The sequence below is a fragment of the Mixophyes fleayi genome, chromosome 1 (genome assembly GCF_038048845.1).
Source record: "Mixophyes fleayi isolate aMixFle1 chromosome 1, aMixFle1.hap1, whole genome shotgun sequence".
Classification (NCBI taxonomy): Eukaryota; Metazoa; Chordata; class Amphibia; order Anura; family Limnodynastidae; genus Mixophyes; species Mixophyes fleayi.
In genome coordinates, this window is record NC_134402.1 from 241799308 (window position 1) to 241824004 (window position 24697).

General features: G+C 38.2%; 1 protein-coding gene across 2 annotated transcripts in view; it reads right to left on the reverse strand.

Annotated features, from left to right (window-relative positions):
* KIAA1958 (KIAA1958 ortholog) overlaps positions 1-24697 on the reverse strand; it is a 68590-nt gene that overhangs the window by 26572 nt on the left and 17321 nt on the right. For both annotated transcript variants that reach the window (XM_075208542.1, XM_075208533.1), the window contains exon 2: positions 18222-19420. In XM_075208542.1, the coding sequence (XP_075064643.1) occupies positions 18222-19395 (1174 nt within the window). In that variant the 5' untranslated portion in view covers positions 19396-19420. The remainder of the gene's footprint in view (positions 1-18221; positions 19421-24697) is intronic.

Consider the following 24697-nt stretch of genomic DNA (forward strand, 5'->3'; position numbering starts at 1 on the left):
CCTGACAACGTATCACAGTATTACGTTAACTCATTATTAAAGAAGAAAAGTAATATCTTAAAATAATACCATATACACCAGAATATCATATGTTGTATAAAACTTTAACATTTAATAACTATAAATATGAAAAAACCCACAAGAAACAAACAGTTTAAAGTGAAAAAACACAAGTATGAAAATCGAGACCTAAGTTTCTCCATCTTAGAATGTATCATGGCTGCAAACTACCTCTGTAATGAGGGATCCATTTTGATACACACATTTTGCCACTGCTCTAGAGTCAGTCATTTTAGATTTTTCATAAAACACATGGGAAAATCAGCAACATTACATTGGTTTATCTTAAAAAAAAAAAATAAAAAAAATAAAAAAATCAGAGCTGGCCTCTCTTGGCTACAAGAACACACATGGGGCAGCACAGTGGCCTAGTGGTTAGCACTTCTGCCTCACAGCACTGGGGTCATGAGTTTGATTCCTGACCATGGCCTTATCTGTGTGGAGTCTGTATGTTCTCCCTGTGTCTGCGTGGGTTTCCTCCGGGTGCTCCGGTTTCCTCCCACACTCCAAAAACATACTGGTAGGTTAATTGGCTGCTTTCAAAATTGACCCTAGTCTCTCCCTCTCTGTCTGTCTGTGTCTGAGTGAGAGTGTGTGTCTATATTAGGGCATTTAGACTGTAAGCTCCAATGGGGCAGGGACTGATGTGAATGAGTTCTCTGTACAGAACTGCGGAATTAGTGGCGCTATATAAATAAATGATGATGATGATAATGATAATAGATAGCTGAGAACTCCTGATACTAGGCAGAAGCTTAAGCTATAAAGTCAACACAAAAGCCTCTGGTCCTCTTCCCACACAAGGAAAACAGAAGAAGAAAGGTCAACTTTCTCATTCCCTCCCCATGATGGACTTTCCAGTACAAGGATAGCCGAGTATATTGAGTGCAATGCTATTGTTATTAATTATGGCTAGGAGCAATTAGAGAAATGGGGATAAGGTTACATGTGATATGAAAACTGGAAGCAATGCAGTACAGTGATCGTAACTTGTGCTTTAATTAAACAGAGTATGTGATGTATGAGAAATGGTAAGCTATGTTTAAATATATGTTATGTTATGTCATGTGAGACAGCAGTCTGACTGTATGAAATCTAAATAGAGTCACTAGCAAGTGAGATAGGAATGTGATGCATACAGTTCACAGCAACAGGGGTCACAGATTAACTGGCTTTGCATACTTTGGTCTTAATTGCATGCATGAGACTATGGGAGCAGAGCATATTGGGTTAAAGTAAGCTGCACATGTGGTTAAATATGGTTGCATTGGGGTTAATGAGATTACTGATACATACACATCGTGAAAGTGTTATGAGGTCTGGGATATAGATTTGATTATATTGCTTGCGAGATAGTATATAGCTTGTATATTAGGTCATGCATTGCATAATGGAGTCATATCATGCCTGGCTGCATATTGGGAGGTACTATGGTAAGTGATTATACACAAAAAGATTTGTGTGGTATAGGGCTATATAGGTGCATCTGTGGAGTAATACAGGAGTAAATATAATTGTGGCATGGGTGTGTGTGATAGGGTGCGATTATTATGGCGCTGGTAAGAGCCCAGATGCATTCAGCAGTCATTTAGCTGTTGGGCCACATAGGCAGCAGTGGTGTTCATTTTTTATGGTTTGTTGCTTTATTTCCCTTTGAATTATGTCATAGAAGATTCCCTGTGTAATAATTCAGTAGGATGATTTCGCAGTTGAATAAAATGTAAACGAGGGTTTGGGGTTTTCGTTTTGTTTTTTAATAAAAAAACTTGTTTTTAAGAATAGTTTTCCTTCTTTTAAATCCATTTGGGGTTCTACATGTTGCAGTGACTGTGGTTGCTGTGCATGCTGGTGCTTGTAGATTCACAAGCTCCATCATGCCCTGGCAGCCACTCACACTTCTAGTTCTAAAAGCAGCAGCATGCTCAAGCAGTCAATGGCTTCTAGAACTTGCTGGGACATGTAGTTCCAGGTGCTGGGGTGGTATCAAATTATGTCAAGGGAACCACTGGTGCTATAAAATGATACCGCATGTCAAGAAACTCAACACTTTGCAAAACTTCAGCACTGCCATATCTTACAGCGCCACATGAGTGGTATTGTGACTCACTCAGTGTCAATTTAATACTTGCTGTATCTGTAATGTTCAGAAAAGTGTCAGAAGTGATCAATTATGTCTGGTTTCTGAAATGTAAGAACGCTGTCAACAGGCACTTGCTCTCACATCCTTGTCAATGCCAACATATATAGAAGATTAATTTAATAAGGTCATGTCTTTAAAAGGAAGAAAATAGCAACCATTTTATAGTCGTTTGCACTTTAGCCACATTTTTATCAAATTTTACATGCGTCAGGCTCTCTCAAATGAAACCTGAAATGGCTTCTATCACATCTTATACCAGTTATGTGGACTACCTGGAATGGGGATGAAAAGAGTGAAACACTGTCTACACTTTTGTACATGATGTACACATTCTTCCTAACAAAACACTACATTTTATTTCTCATAAAATAGTTATAAAGGAAGTTAATTTTCATGACCCTCAAATGTCCTGTTCATTATACAGATTTCTTTTGTACATAAATAAGATGTTAAATAAACAATGTAAGCCTGTTCTATAACATCCCTGCACCATGAAAAAGGCTAGATACTATAGATGCACTATGTTTAATTCTGCAACATTGTGCTATAAATATCATTGTCCTTAGTCAACATTCCTCATATTCATGGCTGCCAGTTTAATTAGGCCAATATCCTCCACATCTCAAACACAATAACTTTTTACACCATCCTATGGAAATACAGTATTGCCAGTGCCAACATGGCTCTGAATGTACCAAGTTAATGTGTGTTGTCAGTAATAAGTGGTTTTGCTTTTTTTGATAAATAATCAGGAATAGAGCGTCAACGTATTGTTTAAAGTATAGTAAAGTCAAGTTATCAAGCACAATTAAGAGTTTCAGAGTGTGTGTGTGTGTGTGAGAAGAGAATAGAATATATATATATATATATCTCTGATAAACAGATTCCTGATCTACACATATTTGTTCACCCTTGCAGTAGTGCACTCTTCATTTTCCTTAAATTTGCAGTGGTGTTGTTCAACTTAGGATGTGTGACTAAAATATATACGCAGAGTGTACACTGTGTTCTACCATTGCTTCTATCTTTATGAAAGAAAAGCCTACATCCAGTGAAACATTATTTATTTATATCAATATTCTTCAGTTATCAATATACAATATTCTTCAGTTCCATACAGTGGGAAATGCATTATACATTAAAAACAGCTCAACAGCAAACACAAATACTGAACAGAATGCAAAACAAAGCAAAATATGCAACATATAATAAAGTAGTACAAAGATACACATGTATGTGTGGGACAGGAGGAATTAGAGAATTGCTCTAGAGTGCTTAAAAATGAAGAGTGATAAGACTGAAACAATAAGAGCAGGTACTATCATCATCACCATTTATTTATATAGCGCCACTAATTCCGCAGCACTGTACAGAGAACTCATTCACATCAGTCCCTGCACCATTGGGGCGTACAGTCTAAAATCCCTAACACACACACACGGGTCAATTTGTTAGCATCCAATTAACCTACCAGTATGTTTTTTGGAGTGTGGGAGGAAACCGGAGCACCCTGAGGAAACGCACGCAAACACGTGGAGAACAAACAAACTTCTCACAGATAAGGCCATGGTCGGGAATTGAACTCATGACCCCAGTGCTACAAGGCAGATGTGCTAACCACTACGCCACCGTGCTACTATATGAAGTGGGAGTGTGAGCAAAAACAGGTTGAGCTGACTAGATATAAATTAGGAGGGGTAATCATAGGATTTGTTGAAAAGATGGGTTTTTAAAAGGCATGTTTAAAACTTTGAAGGTTTGAGGAGAGTGATTGGGAGTAATTTTGGAGGTAGGAGCGGGAGGTTGTTACATGCAGAAAGAGTCCAAATGCAGGTCACTTGCAGAAAAGCGTGTGTATATATGGAGATAAGATCAGGTCTGTAAGGTGGAACTGATCAAGGACTTTGCATATTGTAGCACATCTCACAAATATTTAGTGGCAGTCCTCAATGTACTTTCTCATGGAACTCTCCATCTGGCTGTCATAGATATTATATGTAGTTAAAAGACCCTGGAAGAACCATCAGCCATACATATAACTGAAAGCACTGAAATGTTATAATTGTTTGAGAAGAGTGAAAGAACAACATGTTAGAGAGATACAGTGGTCATGTTAAAAGTGAATGTATAAAATTCCTAACTGATCAGAGTGCTTCACCAAAAACACAAAATGCATCACTTAAACAGAACTTACAGTATTCTGCTGCTATACAACACACGTTAAAAAAATAAAAAAAATAAAAATTGTTTCTTTATTCGCTATACTCAAATAATATTAATTTACAGCAACTGTGGAAGGTTTTCAGTTGCAGCTGCCTTTGTATGAGTGTTATATCTTGTAGTTTTATATATTTTTTTCTATACACATCAGAAAACCTACAGATGCTTAAAGCCACAATATATTACAAAAATCTATCTCCCAATAACACTTCAAAAGACGCAAAAAAAAACTCCAGTCAATGGGCATAGCGATTCAGTTAGTAACTGCAGACGTCAGAAAGATAGACAACCAAGTTATTTTTTGATAGTGGAATAACTGAAGTCACAATAATTCATACTGAATATGTTCATAAGGAAATATTTTCAATGTTAACAGAGTTAAAGCAAATGAAGGATACCGTTGGTAGTATAAGCAGTACATAAAACAGATGGTAAACTAATAACTATGTATTATGTACAATAATATAACAGGCAGTCACACAGATACATTATTTATTATCACCTGTCAACCTGATTCAATGCAAGTGCGGCGATTTAGTTACAGGATTGGTTTTCTCTCTCACGTCTCATGTGAGCTTTTAGCAATGTATCATTTTGCTCCTATGGGACGCAATGAAATAATTTGCAATAACAGAGGTAAGCATTTATTCTCTAGTTCATGTAAGCATATAAATATTAAACAAAAAATGCTGTTCTACTGTTCCAAGTTACCTAAATGACCAGTACATTTTAGTAAACCCCATCACCTGTGGGCATCTGAACAGTTTTAAAACACACTTATTTACTAAATTCATATAAATTAAATCATACACTACATGGCCAAAAGTATGTGGACACCTTAACATTACATCTATATGTCCTTTATGAATATCTTATTACAAAACCATGGCCATTAATATGGAGATGGTCCCCCTTTGCCATTATGATAGCCTCTACTCTTCTGGGAATGCCTCCCATGAGGTTTTGGAACATGGCTGCAGGGATTCACATCCATTCAGCCACAAGAGCATTAGTGAGGTCTGGCACTGGTGTTAGGTTCACTGTTCGCATTTCAATTCATTCGAAAGGTGTTTGATGGGGGTGGGGTCAGAGCTCTCTGCAGGCCACTCAAGTTCTTTCATACCAAACCCAGGAAACCATTTTCTGGTGTGACCTCAATTTGTGCACGGAGACATTGTCATGCTGAGACAGGAAAGGGTCTTCCCCAAATCGTTGCCACGAAGATGGAGTCACACAATTCTCTAGAATGTTAATGTATACTGCAGCACTAAGATTTCCATTTACTGGAGCTAAGGGGCCCACACCAAAACCTGAAAAACAGCCTCAGACCATTAGTGCTCCTCCAACAAACTTTACAGTTGGCAGTACATATTAAGTTAGGAAGAGTCTTCCTGGAAAAGATTCAGACTGCCAGATGGTGAAGTATGAATCGTCACTTCAGAGAACATCTTTCCCCTTTCCACTATTCCAGTCCTATGGTGGTCTGGTTTACACCACTCCATTTGACGTATGGAATTGTGCACAGGGATCTAAGACTTGTGTGGCTACTTGGCCATAGAAATCCAATCCAAATAGCTCCTGACTAACCGTTCTTGTGCTGAAGACTGAAGTTGCTTCCAAAGGCATTTTGGAACTCAATAAAAAGTGCTGCAAAAAAGGACAGATGATTTTTACGTGCTAAAGCACTCGGTGCCTGTGTGGCCTACCGCTTCACTGCTGAGCTGTTGCCAGACGTTTCCACTTCTCAATAACAGCACTTACAATTGACTGTGACAGCTCTAGAACTGCAGATATTGGACAAGCATACTCCTTCGGCAAGACCCATTCTACTGCTAATGTTTGACTATGAAGGTTACATGGCTGAATGATTGATTTTATGCACTGGCTAGCAATGGGTGCGATTGAAATGGCTAAATACACTAAGGGTTATCCACATGCTTTAGGTACATACACAGCAATTTAGCAAATTGCTGGTTTACCTAGATCACTGAAACATGTCTAAAAGACATATTTAATTCTAAATTTAAGTGAAACTGGATCCTACTTAAAACGGTTTTATTATAAAATTGCCACGATGCTTGTTATTAATGATACTTGTTGAAATATCATTGACTGAGATATCAGCACATCCTAGACCAGACTTCTCAAATTATACCCCAACGTGTAATGCAAGAGTGCACTTAAAGGAAAGAAGGTTCCAGATGCCCAGAAACCCCCCATACCACAACGGTTCTGAAGATTAGAAAAATGGAAAACGCTTGTATGAACAGTTAGTGCCTGCAATAAACAACACTGACTGTAGTCAGACTCATTTTTGTGGGAATCTGCATGTACTTTGACTTTCAACAAAATGGCCACCATCATGGTTATTATTTCTGTTGGCTCTAGTGTATTGGTTAATGTTTTGGCTAAATTGTGCGGGAGGAGGGGAGGGGGGGTGGGGGGAGGAAGAGAGAGTGAGGTCATGACTTTAACAAAGAGAACATGCAGGAAGCAGCTTACTTGTGGACCATTGCAGTTTCTTGGCTGCTCAGTTTTATTATGAAAACCTATGTGCAGAATAAACTTTTTATATGCTGTGAAATAAAGTGTAAGAAAACAAATAGCATTTTTTTCAAAAACACAAGGTATAACTTCCATGTATATCGCACAAACAAAATATGGATATTGGTGCTGGAATATGACCAGCCCAAAAAGTTAGGCTCAGCAGCGAGGGGTTATAGAATGATGGCGCACAAGTCTTGTGTGCATGCACCTTTAAGGACTTCATCACATAAGATTCATACATATAAAATGCTAGTTGAGAAGTGAAGGCCTCCGCTGACACACCCACATGATACAGATTATAATTAGTGCTGCCAGCTGGGCTTCTTCCTGACAGATTGTTCTTTTTATGCCCTTGGTATGAATTATTAAAAATATTCACTGTATATTGTGCAATTTAAGTAGGAAAATAAAATCAATATTTACATCATGCATTCTGATGTTTAGATACCTAGTAAAATAGTTCTCATTCTAAAATTTCAGCAATCTACCATCCTGTTGTGGATTTAGCAGACCAAGATGAAAAATTACCATATAGGTATCACCTACATAAATGAACACGATTTATTATGGACTACGATCAATTAATTTATCATTTCTGTAGTCAACCAGTAACCAGAGGCATTTCTGTGCATTTGTTTGCAATTTTTGGCATTATTACATTGTATCCACAGACAAAAAGGAAATGGCACCAAGTTGCCAAATTAAAATGAGAATTCATGTTAACATGCACTAACGCCAGCAATAATGAGATGCTGATGTCCCTGTTTCACTGAGTAGATGATACAAAACCCTAGGTTATCTCGAGAGATATATATATATATATATATATATATATATATATATATATATATATATAATTTTAAAGAAATGGGCCATATTCTATCATAATTTGCACAGTCATGGTCAATTTGAGAATGACACAGGTATTGGTTTTCTCAAAGTTTGCAGCTTCAGTGTTTTTGAACCATTTTTGTCAGATGTTGCTATGGTATACTGAAGTAAAATTACAAAGCATTTCATAAGTGTCAAAGTCTTTTATTGACAATTACATTAAGTTTATGCAAGGAGTCAATATTTGCAGTGTTGACCCTTCTTTTTGAAGACCTCTGCCCTGGCATGCTGTCATTCAACTTCTGTGTCACATACTGACTGATGGCCCGCCCTTGCCTAATCAATGCTTGGAGTTTGTGAGTTATTGTTTGTCCACCCGCCTCTTGAGGATTAACCACAAGTTCTCAATGGGATTAAGGTCTGGGGAGTTTCCTGGTCATGGACTCAAAATTTCGATGTTTTGATCCCCGAGCCACTTAGTTATCACTTGTAGCATGTTTTGGTACCATTCTTTATTCATGTCTGTGTTCTTAGACAAAATTGTGAGTGAGCTCACTCCCTTGGCTGAGAAGCAACCCCACACATGAATGGTCTCAGGATGCTTTATTGTTGGCATAACACAGGACTGATTATAGTGCTCACTTTTCTTTCTCCAGACAAGCGCTTTTCCAGATGCACCAAGCAATTTGAAAGGGGATTCATCAGAGAAAATGACTTTACCCCAGTCCTCAGCAGTCCAATCCCTGCACCTTTTGCAGAATATCAGTCTGTCCCTGATGTTTTTCCTGAAGTGGCTTCTTTGCTGGCTTTGACACCAGGCAAGCCTCCAAACGTCTTTACCTCACTGTGGATGGAGATGCAATCACACCTGCCTGCTGCCATTCCTGAGCAAGCTCTGCACTGGTGGTGATCCACAGCTGAATCAACTTTAGGAGATGGTCCTGATGTTTGCTGAACCTTTTTGGGCACCTTGAAGACTTCTTCACAACTATTGAACCTCTCCTTGAAATTCTTGATGATACCATAAATGGTTGATTTAGGTGTAATCTTACTAGCAGCAATATCCTTGCCTGTGAAGCCCTTTTTGTATAAAGCAATGATGACTGCACATGTTTCCTTGCAGATAACCATGGTTAACAGAGAAAGAACAAGGATTTCAAACACCCCCCCCTCATTTTAAAGCTTCCAGTCTGTTATTCTAATTCAATCAGCATGACAGAGTGATCTCCAAGCCTTGTCCTAGTCAACACACCTGTGTTAACGAGTGAACCACTGACCGGATGTCAGCTGGTCATTTTGTGGCAGGGAAATATTTTTGGGATAAAGTTCATTGTCATGGCAAAGAGGGACTTAAATTAATTGCAATTCATCTGATCACTCTTCATGACATTCTGGAGTATATGCAAATTGCCATCATAAAAAGTGAGGCAGCCCACTTTGTGAAAAATAATATTTGTGTCATTCTCAAAACTTTTGGCCATGACTTATTTTATACTTACTATACATGATACATTCAGAATACTAATTTTGATATATTTTGTTTCTGAAATTAATTTGTTCATTACTATGAAATTTAAATGCAAAATTTCCAATAACGTATGTTTTTGTCAAGGACCATAGACTGTCATTCTTATGCTAAAATAAATACAAAGAAAACATGGTAAAATGTAAATTACCAAGACCAATTAACACATTCTTAATATAGGGTCATTCCACATCAAACAAAACATTGGGTTTCTAATCGGACCATTTCAGATTGTAATGAAATTTTGTATAATAAATGCTGTCATGGATGCAGTGAAACCCCCCAACTCTTAGGCTGATATGTGCACTAGTTTTGAAGTTATACGCCTTTATATTTGCACTTTTGTAACAAAAAAATAGCTTTTAACGTTTTTTTAAATTGCATTTGTAGCTCACCTGATTAAGCTAAGAAAAAGAGTTGAGCAAGGTCTCATTTTAAACCTGTTTTTATGGGCTCCCTTATGATATATAACAGCAGTATGTTTCAATAAAAATGAATGTAAAATTTTCAAAAATCAATCAAAATTTTGATTTTCTTAAAAAGCCATATTTTTTAAAGTTTGAAAAACATCTCAAAATTTGTTCATAATGTTGTTAATAAATCAAAGTTTTATTTTAGGCTCATCTGCTAGAAGAGCTTTCATTTTGGACTGTTTGTTAAAATAATGAATATGGGAACTATCTAGGCCTGTTCATTACTTTTAATGCATCTCCTTAAAGAATCCCTTTGATGTATATAATGTACTCTGACATTATTTTAATACTGAAATATTTAAAACATTTTATGTCTTTCACATATTATAAGAAAGCTTACTACAGATCATTACCATTTGGTGCTGCTGCTCTGGATGGATGGTGCTACTTGATGGGATGGAACTGGCTGAAGACTTCATTTGTTTTTAGTACTTACAATTCAGAAAGGGTGTACAGTCGACCTGTTGAAGTTCAACGTTACACAGAACATCTACCATAAAACATCATCCATAAAAACATCCGGCTTCCTTCGGTATGTATGAAAAAGGTGGTGATGAACCAGCTGGATGAAGGAATGTTAATTTCACTTCATCCATGTTTTCATCTTTTCCCAGAATAAATGTTAGCCACCATTTGTTGTCATAGACAGTATTTACATACCATCTAATGTCAGCAAGTGGGAACTAATGCTACATTATCTTGCTCTTTTCAAAGCGTCCCAAGTTGTTTTCTGCAGCTGGCACAAACTTTTGCAACTTCTGGCATTACATTATTAATGTACACATCCATTCTGAAACAGATGTCAACACCTTCTTATTAAAAGTATGATTAGCCTGTTCAAGAGGGTTGAAACAATAAAAAAGGTACCAGTCACTTTCCTCCATCTTTATTCTTCTTTACTTCTCTAAACTAATTTAAACACCAACCACTGCCAACACTGCTCTAAACCAATTTAAACACCACAGCAGGCTCAGACTAGGCTGTCAGGGGGAAAAAATCCCATTAGACACTGCTGAAGGGTGAGAGGAGCATGTGCTGAGCTCTAATTGGAGGAGCCCATCACACGCTCCTATGACACGTGGAGACCTGGAGCAGCCTCATGGGCTGTGCTTTTTCTTCTCTGACTCGCTGGGTGACTGAGGCTTCTTCTTGTGAGTAAAGTGTTGCTCCCAGTGTCTTCTTCCCAGCACACATTCTCCCAGTCTGATTATCCCTAATTAAACACTCCGCTCTTTCAAATGTGACACAAATGGGTCAGGGTCAGGTTAGGCTTGGGTGGACTTCAATTAGTGACCCCATACCTAACCTGTCCCTGTAAAAGGGGGGGCTTCAACAAAATTGAAGTGTCTTTTCACAGAGATTATCTTTCCACTTAAGTTCGCACACCTGTGCAGAAGTGGGAGCAGGCACTGTCTGTAAAATCTTCTTCCAAAACACACTTGAAGAGGAACGTGCAATTCTCTAAGTGAATTGGAAAAAAATATTGTTTTGTTGATTCTCAAATGTGTAGTGCCTCAAACATAGTTTTCATAAATCTAAATCATTCAAAACTGAGCTCCTGTAGCAGATGATCCCATAATAAAATTGATTTTGAAAATTTTACATTTTAATTTGTATTATATATCATAGAAAAGCCCAAAAAAGGTTTAAGATGAGACTTTGCTCAACTCTCTAGCTGAATCAGATGAGCTACAAATGCATTTAAAAAAAAAAAGTTAAAAAAAGTGTTTGTTAAAAAATTGCAGCTTTAAAAAGCATATAACTTCAAATCCAGAGCACATAGCCTGATTTGGGAGGGGAAGGGGGGAGGAAGGGGGTATCTTTACACCCATGCCATTTATTATACCAAATAAGATTACACAGAATTAAATATATACCAGTGTTTAATACATTGCCATGTTTTTTGTATCAGACTTTGCAACATACCGCTTATCACATTGAGCAGTGTTTCACACTGGGCCTGATGTGTCAAGCCCATAATTTGTAGTGCATTGGCTTTACATGTGTCTTGATGCACTGCTCATGTGTTCAACTTAAAGTTGCATGTATCTTGCATGCACTGCCCCTTGTGATTGGCAATGTTAATCAAGAGACTTTAACATGTATGGCCAGTACAGTAAGGGCATGCAGATGCAAGTCGAGTACACCCCTTTGAAAGGTTTCTCATTTTGAGTTACATGGATAAAAAATGTACATTAGTTACAAGATGTAAATTTTGCACATATATAGAACAGATTCAAGTTGTCGAGTTAATGATTATAAAACTTAGAGCGAATATGAGACAGTCACACAAGTCTTAAGATGCATGCAAAGCAAAAGAGACTCATACATAAATGGTGCATATTTTACATTCAATTCTATAGGAGGCCCATATGCGGACTACAGCTTCACAATAAATACAAGCTGTGCTATAGATGCATATACCTCAATATATAGTCAATATATAAAAATTATCACAATTTGGGTTCAATGTCTTTTAGTCTTGAAAAATTTCATATTATATTTAAATTATAGGGTATAGTATAGTATAATTACAAAAGTTATTTCTTGCCATTATTTAAGTGAATGGAATATAGTAGCATGCATCTTTCCAGGCAGTAAATCAGAAATACACAGCCATTTATATAATAAGCACACCCCCCCCCCCCATAACTGTCCATTTTGCAGTATGGACTTGTGGCTGCCATACAAAAACTGCAGGTAGCTCATTAAGTAGCAAAGTGTTCGCAGTTGTTTCTTAAAATACATGTACAATGGGATGTCTAAAATTCTGTAATATCATATAAGCTAGTACCTTCTGAGTAATTTTAGTAAAGATGCAAGACCCAGCAGGATGGGAGGCCAACATAAGGCTTACTAGCGATGCAACCCTGATAGGCAAAATATCTAAAAGAAGACAGTCTCTCTCAGTCCTATGTCAAAGTATGTTTTGTTTTAAAGAGAAGAGTCTTTCTACTTGCTCAACAAAGGTGACCCAAAAGATATAATTGAACAAATAAAAAGAACCCAAATCCAAACCTATGTTCTAATGGTAAACCTAGCTGCTGACGTAAAATGTTGGCATTCCAACAGAGCTCTGTAAAACGATATAACATGTCATGGACATGGGTCAGCATAGGCACTCTGACCGGTCTTCGGATACACAGTGTGTTTTGACATCTTTCCATCACAGCAAGCATTACCCTTTCCAGCATTTTGTGTTACAGCAGTTCTTCTGTGGGATTGGACTAGATGTGCTAGCCTTTGCTCTCCACACACATCAATGAGCCTTGGCCGCCAATGACCCTGTTGCCGGTTGTCCTTCCTTTGACCACTTTTGGTAGGTACTAAACACTGAATACCGGGATCACCCTACAAGACCTGTCGTTTTGGAGATGCTCTGACCCAGTCATCTAGCCATCACAATTTGGCACTTGTCAAAGTCACTCAGATCCTTCCGCTTGAACATTTTTCCTGCTTGCAGCACATCAATTTCAAGAAGGGGCTGTTCACTTGCTGCCTAATATATTCAACTCCTTGACAGGTGTCATTGTAATGAGAATTAATGTTATGCATTTCAATTGTCAGTGGTTTTAATGTTGTGGCTGATCAGTGTATAGTGGTATTATAGCATAATGTTGGAAACACAACAATGGAATTGAGAATTAAATCTTATGCAAGATATTGAGAGTTTATCATAGTAAATTTCAAGGTATATAGAGAAATAGTAAACATTTCTAATGCTGCAAGAAAGGGAACAAAAAAAAAAAAAAGAAACATGCAGACTCAGACTATTAAAGTTGGGGCAGGTGGAATACGATGACTTTTTTTCATTGGGGGCTCACAGACAAAAATCAAAGCAAGGAGGTAATTTGAGATAGAGCATTTAGACATCACTTGGAGGTGACCTTTCCATAAGCAATAATTCAACTACCAATTAACCTTAAAATTGCCATTTTCACATCCAGAGCATAAAATAAATATATTTTGTGTGACATTTTCACAGTATGCCACAATGCCAGGATGGATCTACCAGAATTTAGGTGAGGTTAAGGGTTTTAAAGAACATAAATGGATGCATATATGAAGAACAGTAAATAAGTGAAAATTAAGCAAAACGCAAGATTTCCTTTGGGTAAACTTTGGAAAGGTTTTAAAAACGGACAGTCACAAACCAGTTTTAGTTGGTCGTTTTTCAAGACAGGCTTCAAAAAAAAAAAAAAAAAATATAGGGTAATGTTCATTTAAGTTTCTTGTAGACAAAAAGAACACAAGCTCCACCTACTTTCTTCAAAGTAAAGACATACCAACATCTATATGGCGCCACCAATTCCGCAGTGCTGTACATAGAATATGTATCATTTGCATCAGTCCCTGCCCCTTTGGCGCTTACAGTCTAAATTCAGTAACACACACACGCACGTTAATTTTGTCAGCAGCCAATTAACCTACCAGTATGAGTTTGGGAGGAAACCCGGCGCACTCACAGGAAACCCACACAAACACGGGAGAACATAAAAACTGCACATAGATCAGGCCAACCAGGGCCTTATCTATAAGATATCGATATTTGTTATGTGGTTATATGCAATTTACAGTATCCTCTGATCAATGATTCCTGCTCATGTGATTCAGACTGCATTGGCATTCAAGTATTGGTTGCTTTGTATAGGGTTTCTAAATAATTGATTTTTAAACCACTGTTCTGCTATATATGCAACCTGGTCCTCGCTAGTATGGACCATGTGAATGCTTTATTTCATTGAAAAGGGACTTGATGGTATTAAGTGCAGTGGCAGCTTTAAATCATTACTCATTTCAAAATTAAGTATTCGTAGGGATTGTCATTGTCTTCAAGCAGTGAACCAGAAGAACAGTGTCACATAACTTGTTTACAGTAAATTTCCATTAATTCTGACAATCAGATACTGAAGGCATCAAAGTTCTTGGAAATTCTTCAGAGTTAAAAATAACAGGTCTGTCCAGGGAAGAGAGGTACATATGGGAGTACTAGATATTTCTCCTCAAGACTTGCACATTAAATTAGCCTTTGCCTACCAATCATGGCAGATCATTTATTGAAAATTGTTACAAAACATGACTTTAGCTTTAGTAACATTAAGAAATATCGGTACGTATATTAAAAGTGGAACACTATTTAAAAGTAAATGGTTGAGGAACTGTTTATATCTCAGTTCAAACATATCATGTTTTTTTTTGAACACTCCAACTACCCATCCGTGTATTGTTTCATTCTGTACAAAATACACACATGAAAAAAACAACAACCCATACACTGAATGGTTCCCTTACATACCCCCACTATTATCGAAGCAAAATGAAATGTTGCAATGCATGACAAAAGGTATGTTCTGCAATATAAATACTCATTTTATTGGATGAAACAGCAAGTAGTGTACCAAACCACCTCCTGTCACACCAGTGTTGACTCATCAAGATCTGTTTTCTACATGAAGTACAATATTTCAGAAACCACTTTCTTGATCTTCAATAATACAAAATTAAGCCGAGGAGAACACTGGTAATGTACATATTTATGTATAGTTATGTTAAAATGTTGCATGAGGAGTGATCGAATTTGTTTTCTATTATTTATACATAATCACATAATTTAAAATATGTAAATTCCGAGTGAGATGGGATCAGCAATAAGTCTCTTGTAAACATACATACACAAGAAACCAAATGGTACATTATACAAGATTCTTATCTCTTCATTTAATAAACTAAACCGGAACCCTAACTGAAACGCAAAACCTCAACTTAAATGTAGCCAACCTTTACCTATCCTTAAAACAAAAATAGTTTTAATCTCATCTGGAAAAAGAAAATACAAACAGTAGTATGTTTACTACAAAAAACAAGACTTCTATTTTCCACAGGTTAGCCCTACATCACATATATAACAATTCTGGGGTATGAATGAAAATCATCTCATGTGTAACAAAAATGTGAGGCCCCATTGTTATGTCCAGAGCTCAACAAATGCCTTAATGTGGTCTTGCAAAATTGTAGTTACCCAGCAATAAAGGGCCATTGCAGTTGTATTAAAATATTGGGACTGTGGTATAGTCTTGCACAGTGACAGATATGTCTAAGATTATAAATAACGGCACTTAAAATTGTTGGGGTGGCTGCAAAAAAAATAAAAATAATATAATATATAATATAATATATACACACCCACACCCCCAACAAATATATCTGAAAATACCTAGGATTAGGAGCATTATTGCTAAATAATAATAGTTAACAGTGAGAGGTTTAGTATATAAAATTAATTTAGAACATTTTGCTTTAAATTTGAGGGGTATACTTTAAAGAGTCTCTTGTCATAACTAAATATATTGTATGTTCTATTATATTTATAGCATGGGAAGGCTACTATGGGATGGAGGGTGGGGGGACTGAAACTGCACAGTGAGAGGCCCTTATTTATAAATGAGAACAGGCACTATACCCCATACCAGTCACCTTACAGCAATTATCCCCATGAGACTTTAGAAAAGGAAGTGGTTCTATCTACAACACTTGCTGAAACGTCATGTGTTGCTACCCCTGCCTTATTTCCAATAACCGTAAAACAGCAGCAATACCCACATATTTACTGTAACAATCATCTTACTTGTTCTTAACCTAGGGCCAAAAGTTACACTACATAGTCCCTATGTAGTTTCGATTCTATCACAAAGAATTTGTGTACCGAAACGTGTAACTATATAGAGATTGTGCTAGCTAATGGTAACTTAAAGGATTAAATCAGATTTCAAAAAACGGTACCCAGTTAGAATTTAGTGGATTGGGAGAATAAACATAATTAAAATGAACATTGTTCCACAGCCTTAATCTCCTTCAAACATTTCCTACACACATACCTATAAATATTCTTCAAGGAACAATCAGAGACTGGTTTATACAGACAGAAATGGAGGTGGTTTAAAATTTCCACACTTTAAAAACTACTATAATTCAGTTCTTCTTAACTGTATAATCTACTAGACTCACTCCAAGGATTCAAAATAATGGATATGTTTTGTGAAAGCATTCACTATCCCAGCTAATATTATCCCTTGGAGAGCTAAGATTCCTTCCTGTCGCCCAGTGATTGGACCGACACAACATGGACCTTTTTACATTTTTGAAGTGTTTAAACCAGAACAACAAAACTCTACCAGTCACTTACCACTTCTGGATTTATTTACACAATTAGCACAGAACCCAGACAAACTCACAAAAGTATAGGATAACATTAGTAATATTAGTATATAGTACTGAACCTCTTCTTCAGTTTACAAAAGCCTGGAACAGAGATTCAGGGTTATACCTAGTAGAAAAGGAGTGAATCAGACAAAGTAAATTCACTCATGTGTTCAAGCAGTATTTCTGTGGCTGAGAAGCTCAAGTATCTTTAAAAGAATGTTTCCAGGTTTCTGTTCAATGTTGAAGATGCAGTTTTGTATCTGGAGCCCCAATTAATTCATGTGTAGCTGCTCTAAACTAATAAAGCACTGGCAAAAAGCAAAACAAATCACAGACAAATTTGCAGGGAAACCACTTCCAATGACCCCAGCATTGTGTTTCCTTAATTTAATGAGTACTCCGGTTCCTAGATACAAGAAATTGCGGTTTAAACATTTAATGAATGCAGCCAAAGCAGTATTCCACTAATAAAAATCTACTAATCCTCCAACTATATAAGAATTATTCAAAATAATCATATCTTACATGACCATTGAAGACGTAGCCTCCTCAACGTCCAATAGATATTCAAAAGTAATAGCCACCTGATTCTACTGGTTGGAAAATCGTAAATTCACGCTTCCAAGTCCTCACTCAGTATTACCATGAAATACTCACTTCTATGGGTCTTATGCATACCTTGACAATGAGTGGTACACCAGACTAAAACTTAATCTTTCATTTGATGTTTCTACACTCAATAAACCACTGTAAGACATAAACAATGTACCCTTTATCCCTTATCTTATCCCTGGTTCTCTTTCATCTAGTATATTAAACAGACTTACACAAGATTATAATGTCACATGCTTGATAATTTTTTTTTCATGTATGTAGAAGATGTACTTGCTAGTCTGTTTTCAATAAACAAAGATGGCACAGGAAAAATAAATAAATATTGAAACATATTTTGACCAGGAGTGGATTGAACACAACTGTATATCTAATTTGTTTCTTGTACACTTGGTACTTGCAAAAGAAGTCTACAGGAAAACTTCCTTAGCGTAGGCCTCTTCAGAGTGACAGAGCTGCCCACTGTGAATTTGGGGTTTCATGACAATGAGAGGTTGAATGATCCTCCCTGACATTGCTGGTCTGTTAATCAAATAATTAGTTCTTAACTAGGACTCAACCAGGGCACGAAAATATTTTTCATCAGTTTTCTGAAATGCATACACTTACATACCTGGAATGGACTGTGCAGCTCCATCACAGCTGATGGTGGGGATGGTATTTGGTTGCTGCTGACTAGAGCTAACTTCAGGCTCAGCACTAACTGATGGTGATAGTGACATGTCACAAGACAAAGCTGGCTTCAGTACAGGTGGAAAGAGTTCTTCAGAAACCTCTTTCTTTTCCTGCCCTGGCAGCTGAAGTGCCGATAAGGGTATGCTGATAGGTTGGCTGGGGTTTCCTGTGGAGGTGCTCACTGGCATCTGTATTCCTATTTGTTGACTGACAACTGGAGTGTTCAATAGTGTTTTGCTTTGCGAGGGCAATGGTGGTCTCACAGACTTCTGGGGTGAGGGTCTTTGTAGGACCAATGGGGAAGGTGCAATAGCCTGTATTTCTAACTCGCTGCTTAGTGATGGTGGCAAAATGCTGGGTGGTTTAGATGGTCCCACAAAAGGAGATGCAGCTGCAGTCTGATTCTTCGGCTTGGTCATTTGTAAAGACAGTGTGGGCCCATCAATACCACCAGTGAGTTCTGCATTAGCAACAATATAATAGTCTTCAGGGGTTTCCTGTTTAATCTTTTTCACAATTAGCTCACTACTGTCCTCATCAGCAATATGTGACCGAGACCCAGAAAGAGAGCAGTTGAGACCACCACTGGGCCTCTTGCGGGAAACACTAGGTGATTGCTGGGCCTGGCGCTCAAAATCACTATCTTCATCGGTCACTGAAGATTCACACACCATATCAAACAAAGTGGTTTCATCTTCATATTCTTCTACTGGTTCATCCAGCTCTGAAGGTTCACTACAGTAAGAAAAGTCACACGAGTCTCTTGTTCTATTGCAATCAAGCTTTGTTTTTACTGGTCTCCCAGGATACCTTTCCAAAGGGCTTGTCTGAGTCTCTGAGGGCACACCAAGAATACTAGGGCTGTCTGAGTTGAAGCTTCTATTGTCCTGAAAACACACTCTCTCCTGAGGCCCAGCCCTACATGTTGTAGTCAATGGCCAGTGGTATGCATGCCCAGCACTGCATCCCCACATAGCTGTAAGGGTGCCATGGGAGCCCTCAGAGAGTAAGTGCTTCAGGTTTGGAATAAGGCTACAAATGGTCCCATGGCTATGGGCCCAACTCACCAACTTGGAGAGGTTTTCTGAAGAGGTATGAAGACAGTCTTCCATTGTTTTGCAATCAAGAGGCCTCTTCCTATAGCAAAAAAAACAAAAAAAACAAAAGGTTTAGACAGACTTAGAAACATAGAATTTCATATCAACCTATTTTCCCATTTAACCATCCTCTTATTTTAATTTTTTTATCCCTAACTGAAACCCTACTGAAGCCTGTTTTCCAGATTTAGAGTTTTATTATTGTATTTCACAGTACAGTGGGGAAGCAGAACATAATACAAACATTTAGGAGGTCCAACAAGCAAAATACAGAAACAAGCAATGGCAAAATATAAGAATTAATTTAAGAAGCATAAATGCAAGAAGAGCAAGAAGTTAAATCATCATAGAAAAAATGCAATAGGCAAGGTATAGAACAAATAGTATAGTACAGGGTTATGGTACTAGAACAGACAGTTGAACAAGGTGGGAGCGAACTAGAAGACAAGGAGGGATGGCTCTGTTTGTTAGCTTACAGTCCAATGGGGATGGGTGAGGGTGAGACAAGAAGGGTTATGGAGTGATAATGTGGACAGAGGCAGTAGCAAAAGTGGAATTCGGTTGGAGACTGGTATGTTTCGGTAGCCTTGGGGCTATCCCAAGCATGTTGAAACTTTCACACTTTATTAGCATCTACCACCTCTATTGGCAGGCAGCTCGACCTATACAATACCCTTTGCTTGAAGTAAATTTTCCCAAAATCTACTATCCTCCCGTTTCAAGTACATATACTCTTGTTCTAAATCTTCTCTACCTTACTAAAGCCATTTATATATTTGAAATCTTTTAACATATTCCCCTTTTTTGCTCCAAGCTATACATATTGATATTCTTTAATCTTTCTTGGTAGGTTTTGTGCTTTAGACCACGTATCATTTTTCTAGTTTATTTATGTCATTCTAAAGATATGGCATCCAGAATTGAACCCAGTATTCTAGGTTAGGTTGCATCAATGACCTATAAAATGGCTTCACCACTTCTCTTTCTACCTCAATGCAACCTACCTTCCTCATTGCTTTGCTACAATGTCTGCTTATTGTTAACTAATCTGAAAGTGAAAACTAGATTACTTTTCTCCTCAATAAGCTGATATTTTATTGCTATTTGTAGTATATTCAGCCTTCAGAATTTTTGAGACCCAAGTGCATTACTTTGCATTCTGGGCATTAAATTGTAATTGCCAAAATCTTGTCCATTCCTCTAGCCTTTCTACATCATCAGTTTATTAACTCCCCCCTGGTGTGTGACCTGTTGACTGCTGTCCGACAGGGGGCAGACACCAGCAGACATAGCCCGGGTGGTAGAGGAGAAGTGGAGGCATTCTACAATCTCTAAACATATTTATAGGGCGCCACAATATTTCCGCAGTGCTATACAGAATACAGACAGTGGACCGTATAGGTAAAACAGTGCAAAACAATAATACAGTACAGAACATTAGACAGATAATACCAGAACTTCAAAACTCAAAAACAAAGCTAGTAAAGTGAAGTTTGAGCAGAAGAATAGGTAGAGAGTCATAGGGGGAGAGGGCCCTACTCATAGGAGATTACATCCTAAAAGAGAGGGAAAACAGACAGCAGACACGAGAGGAGTCAGTAGAGGGGATCAAGCGCAAGAGAAGACTGGGAAGTGGGAGGTGAGGAGATCAAGGAAGGAGAAGGTTATGTGGATGGCTGGTAGGCCTTCAAGAACAGATGGGTTTTGAGAGCCCCTTTGAAAGTGCCAAGGTTAGGGGACAGGCGAGGCGAGGGAGGTCGTTCCAGTGGAGGAGGGCAGCACGGGAGAAGTCTTGAGTTCTAGTGTGGGACAAGGTGATCAGTGCGGAGGAAAGCCGATGGTCATTGGCCGAACGTAGGGAAGGGGCGGAAGTGTGGATGGAGAGGAGGTTTGAGATATAAGGGGCAGTGGAATGGGAGAGGGTCTTGTAGGCGACAGTGAGGAATTTAAAGAAGATTCTGTAGGGGAAAGGGAGCCAGTGTAAGGCAAGGCAGAGAGGGAAGACAGAGGAAGAGCGGCGTGAAAGATAGAGAAGTCTCACAACCTCATTAAGAATAGAGTGAAGGGGGGGGGGGCAAAAGAGAGGGAAGTGTCAAAGGTGACGCCCAGGGAGAAGGGGAACAGATGAGATGATAATGTTGTTGACGGTGATTAAGATCTAGAAGGAGGGAAGACAATGAGCTTGGATTTGGCGGTTTATTTAAAGAAAACATGAGGACATCCAAGAGGAGACAGCTAAGTTGGTGGCAGAGAGGGAGAGCGGGATAGTACGGGGTGGGGATGTACTGACCGTGGCAAAAGGGTGGCAGGAACTGGAGGACTGAGAGAAAATAAGGAATTTAAAGAAGGATGGAACTGTAGGAAGAGAGGATAAATGTGACGTTAGATTTCCTCCAAAAAGGCATTCAGCAGCACGAGTCTGAAGAAAGCAGGTAAATTTGGAGTGCGAAAGTTGTGGTCACAAGAGGCGGTGGACAGAAGAGGCCAGGGCAATGGCATCCAGGGCAGTGATGAGGGAGTGGTTATAGAGGGAGGTCGCTTGGTCAGGGCAGACAAGGGTGGGAAGAGGGGGCGAGGAGAGTTTTGATAGAGGAGGAGAAAGAAGTAAGACCAATAGCGTCAAGACTTTGCCTAGTAAGGATAGTGACTGGCGGGGGGAGGGGGGGCAGGGGAAGAGGACAGAGTAAAGGAGAGGAGATGGTGGTCGGAGAGTAGGAAGGGAGAGTTAAAGAAGTCTGAAAGATCACAAAGATGGGAGAAGACAAGGTCAAGGAAGTGACCAAAACAGTGGGTGGGGGAAGAGGTCCACTGGGTAAAGCCAAAGGAGGAAAATAGGGCAAGAAGTTTGATGGAGGCAGGGTCGATTGGCTTATCAATAGGAATATTAAAATTACCGAGTATGAAGGAAGGGAGGTCAGAGGAGAGGTAGTGGGGAAGCCAGGCTGCAAAGTTTTCAAGAAAAATGGAAGTAGGACCAGGGAGACGGTACATGACAGCGAAACAGAAGTTGATGGGGGAGAAGAGATGGATAGAGTGTCCACTCTATTCAAAAGTAGGAGAAAGAGGGGCAAGGCACAGAGGGAATAACCCTAAAAGTACAGTTTAAGGGATAGGAGGAGGCAAACACCACCTCCAGGACAGTCATCTGGTCTGGTGAAGTGAGTGGAGAGCAGCGGGGGAAGCAGTGCCAGTAGAAGAGAGCCAGGTTTCAGTGATAGCAAGAAGGTTGAGAGGTGGAGATGAAAAGGTCGGTGTGTGTGTGTGTATATCTCTCATATATGTAAAATATTATGTTGCCCGCGACCATACGTACAGATGGCACACATCATGTATAGAACATTGTAACAAAATGTAGTAGTAAGAGAGATAGGATATAACCCACTTCATATTAGAGATATGTACAGAAACTTACATGAAATAATTAGCTGAAGCACTGGTGTAACACTTATTGTAACAGGAAATCTATCAAATATTGCTTAACCTTATAAAATGAAAATATGCAAAAGAACTAGCTGGTCAAGCTTTGGAGCTGAAGGAAACAATCTGACAGGGCACTATAATGCTATTATTTTATTATCTATTATTTATATTACATATCCAAGAGCACCTAGAAATTTGACATATGTATGAGTTAAAAAAGCAAGAGAGCTATGGCACTGGTTAGTCTGACTGCAACTTGAAGAAAGGGAGTTTTAAGTGCTTGAAGTTACGAAGTGAGCTATTTTTTAACAAACTACATTTATAATAAAAAAAAAAATATTTTTAATATAAATGTGTCAAAATGACTCGATGACAAAAGAAATTAGAAGTTAGTCACAGGCATGATCTGCCCAACATCTATAAACAAAGCAAATTTATGTTTTGATGCAGAAGGTGTAAACACATGAAGGACAAAATAACAAATAGCAATAATGATTTCAATTCACTTTCCTGCATCCGAACAATGAAAAGAGGACTTTAAAAATACAAATGCATATTTCATATACTGCACCATTCATGCACAAATTTTGTTATCATTCCTATTAACTATGTGCTGCTGCAGTTATTAGTAGTGCTTAATTCCTCTGTCTCTCTCTTTTCTCCTTCTCCCCTCACCCCCAATGCCGTATTGCCTATGCATAATATTGTCTGTAGTATTCGGAGCCTTGCATTTGTACGATTTCTTTTTAACTGTTAATCGTTCTTCATTTGACACTTTTTACCATGTATGCCTGACTTTTTTGTATTTCTGTCTTGTATTTCCTTTTGTAAAACCCAATATAAAATGTTTTATAAAAATTTTTTAATAAATAAATAGTAGTGCTTAGAACAATCAATAGTACTCAGGAGTAACAGCCATAGGTATACCACAACAAATGAAGATTATGCTTTACTTACTGATGCAGCCTCCTTACTTAGTGGAAAATTCAGCAGTACATCCCTACATTTTAACACAAATGCATATGCTAACAAACTTCCTCTAGAATAAAATTTATTAACATAATGTAAAATTCTGTTTGTTTACTGCAATTCTTCAGCAAGCTTAAAATTACCATAAATAAATGTGCAAAGAGTAAAGTAATAACGTCTATTTGGATATCTCCTACTGTGTGGAACTGTAAAAATAATGTGCTTGGTCTTAATTCCACCTCTACACAACATAAGAAAATAGACTCTGGTGTGTGTTACAACTATACAAAATTCCTTACAGAATGTCCTCATGAAAAATAAAGCAAATATGTCCCTATTTTTAACAACCCACGTTAGAGTGGTGAATTATGTTTTTCTGAATTTATATTCACTTTTTCATTAATGTACTATATTAGTGGTTAAACAGCAGATGGAAAAACATCTTACCAATGTAGCAAAAAAGTTCTTTGCATCCTTTTATATCAATCGCACTGTGGCTTAGTGGTTAACACTACCTGTCTAACAGCACTAGGGTCATGACTGATTCTTGACCATAGCCTTATCTGTGGGGACTTTGGATGTTCTCCCACTGTTTGCGTGGGTATCCTCCCACACTCCAACAACACATACTAGTAGGCTAAATGCCTGCTATTAAATTGACCTTAAATTGAGGTCCCCGGAAAGCTTCTCAAGTTAAATCAATGCAGGGGACCTTGCCGATATGCTCAGCATAAGAATCTGGTATGTTCCCGCGAGTCACATTTGCTGGAACAAAAGTGTGTGTGTCCAATGTGGAGGGGAGAAAGTGTGTGTGCATCCCACCACTAGTGGCCAGTATTCCGTTCAAATGTATAGCAGGAGCAGGAAAAGGAAATAACTGCATCCTGACGGCGCTTTGTACACCAAGTGGGTAAAGACACAGTCGAAT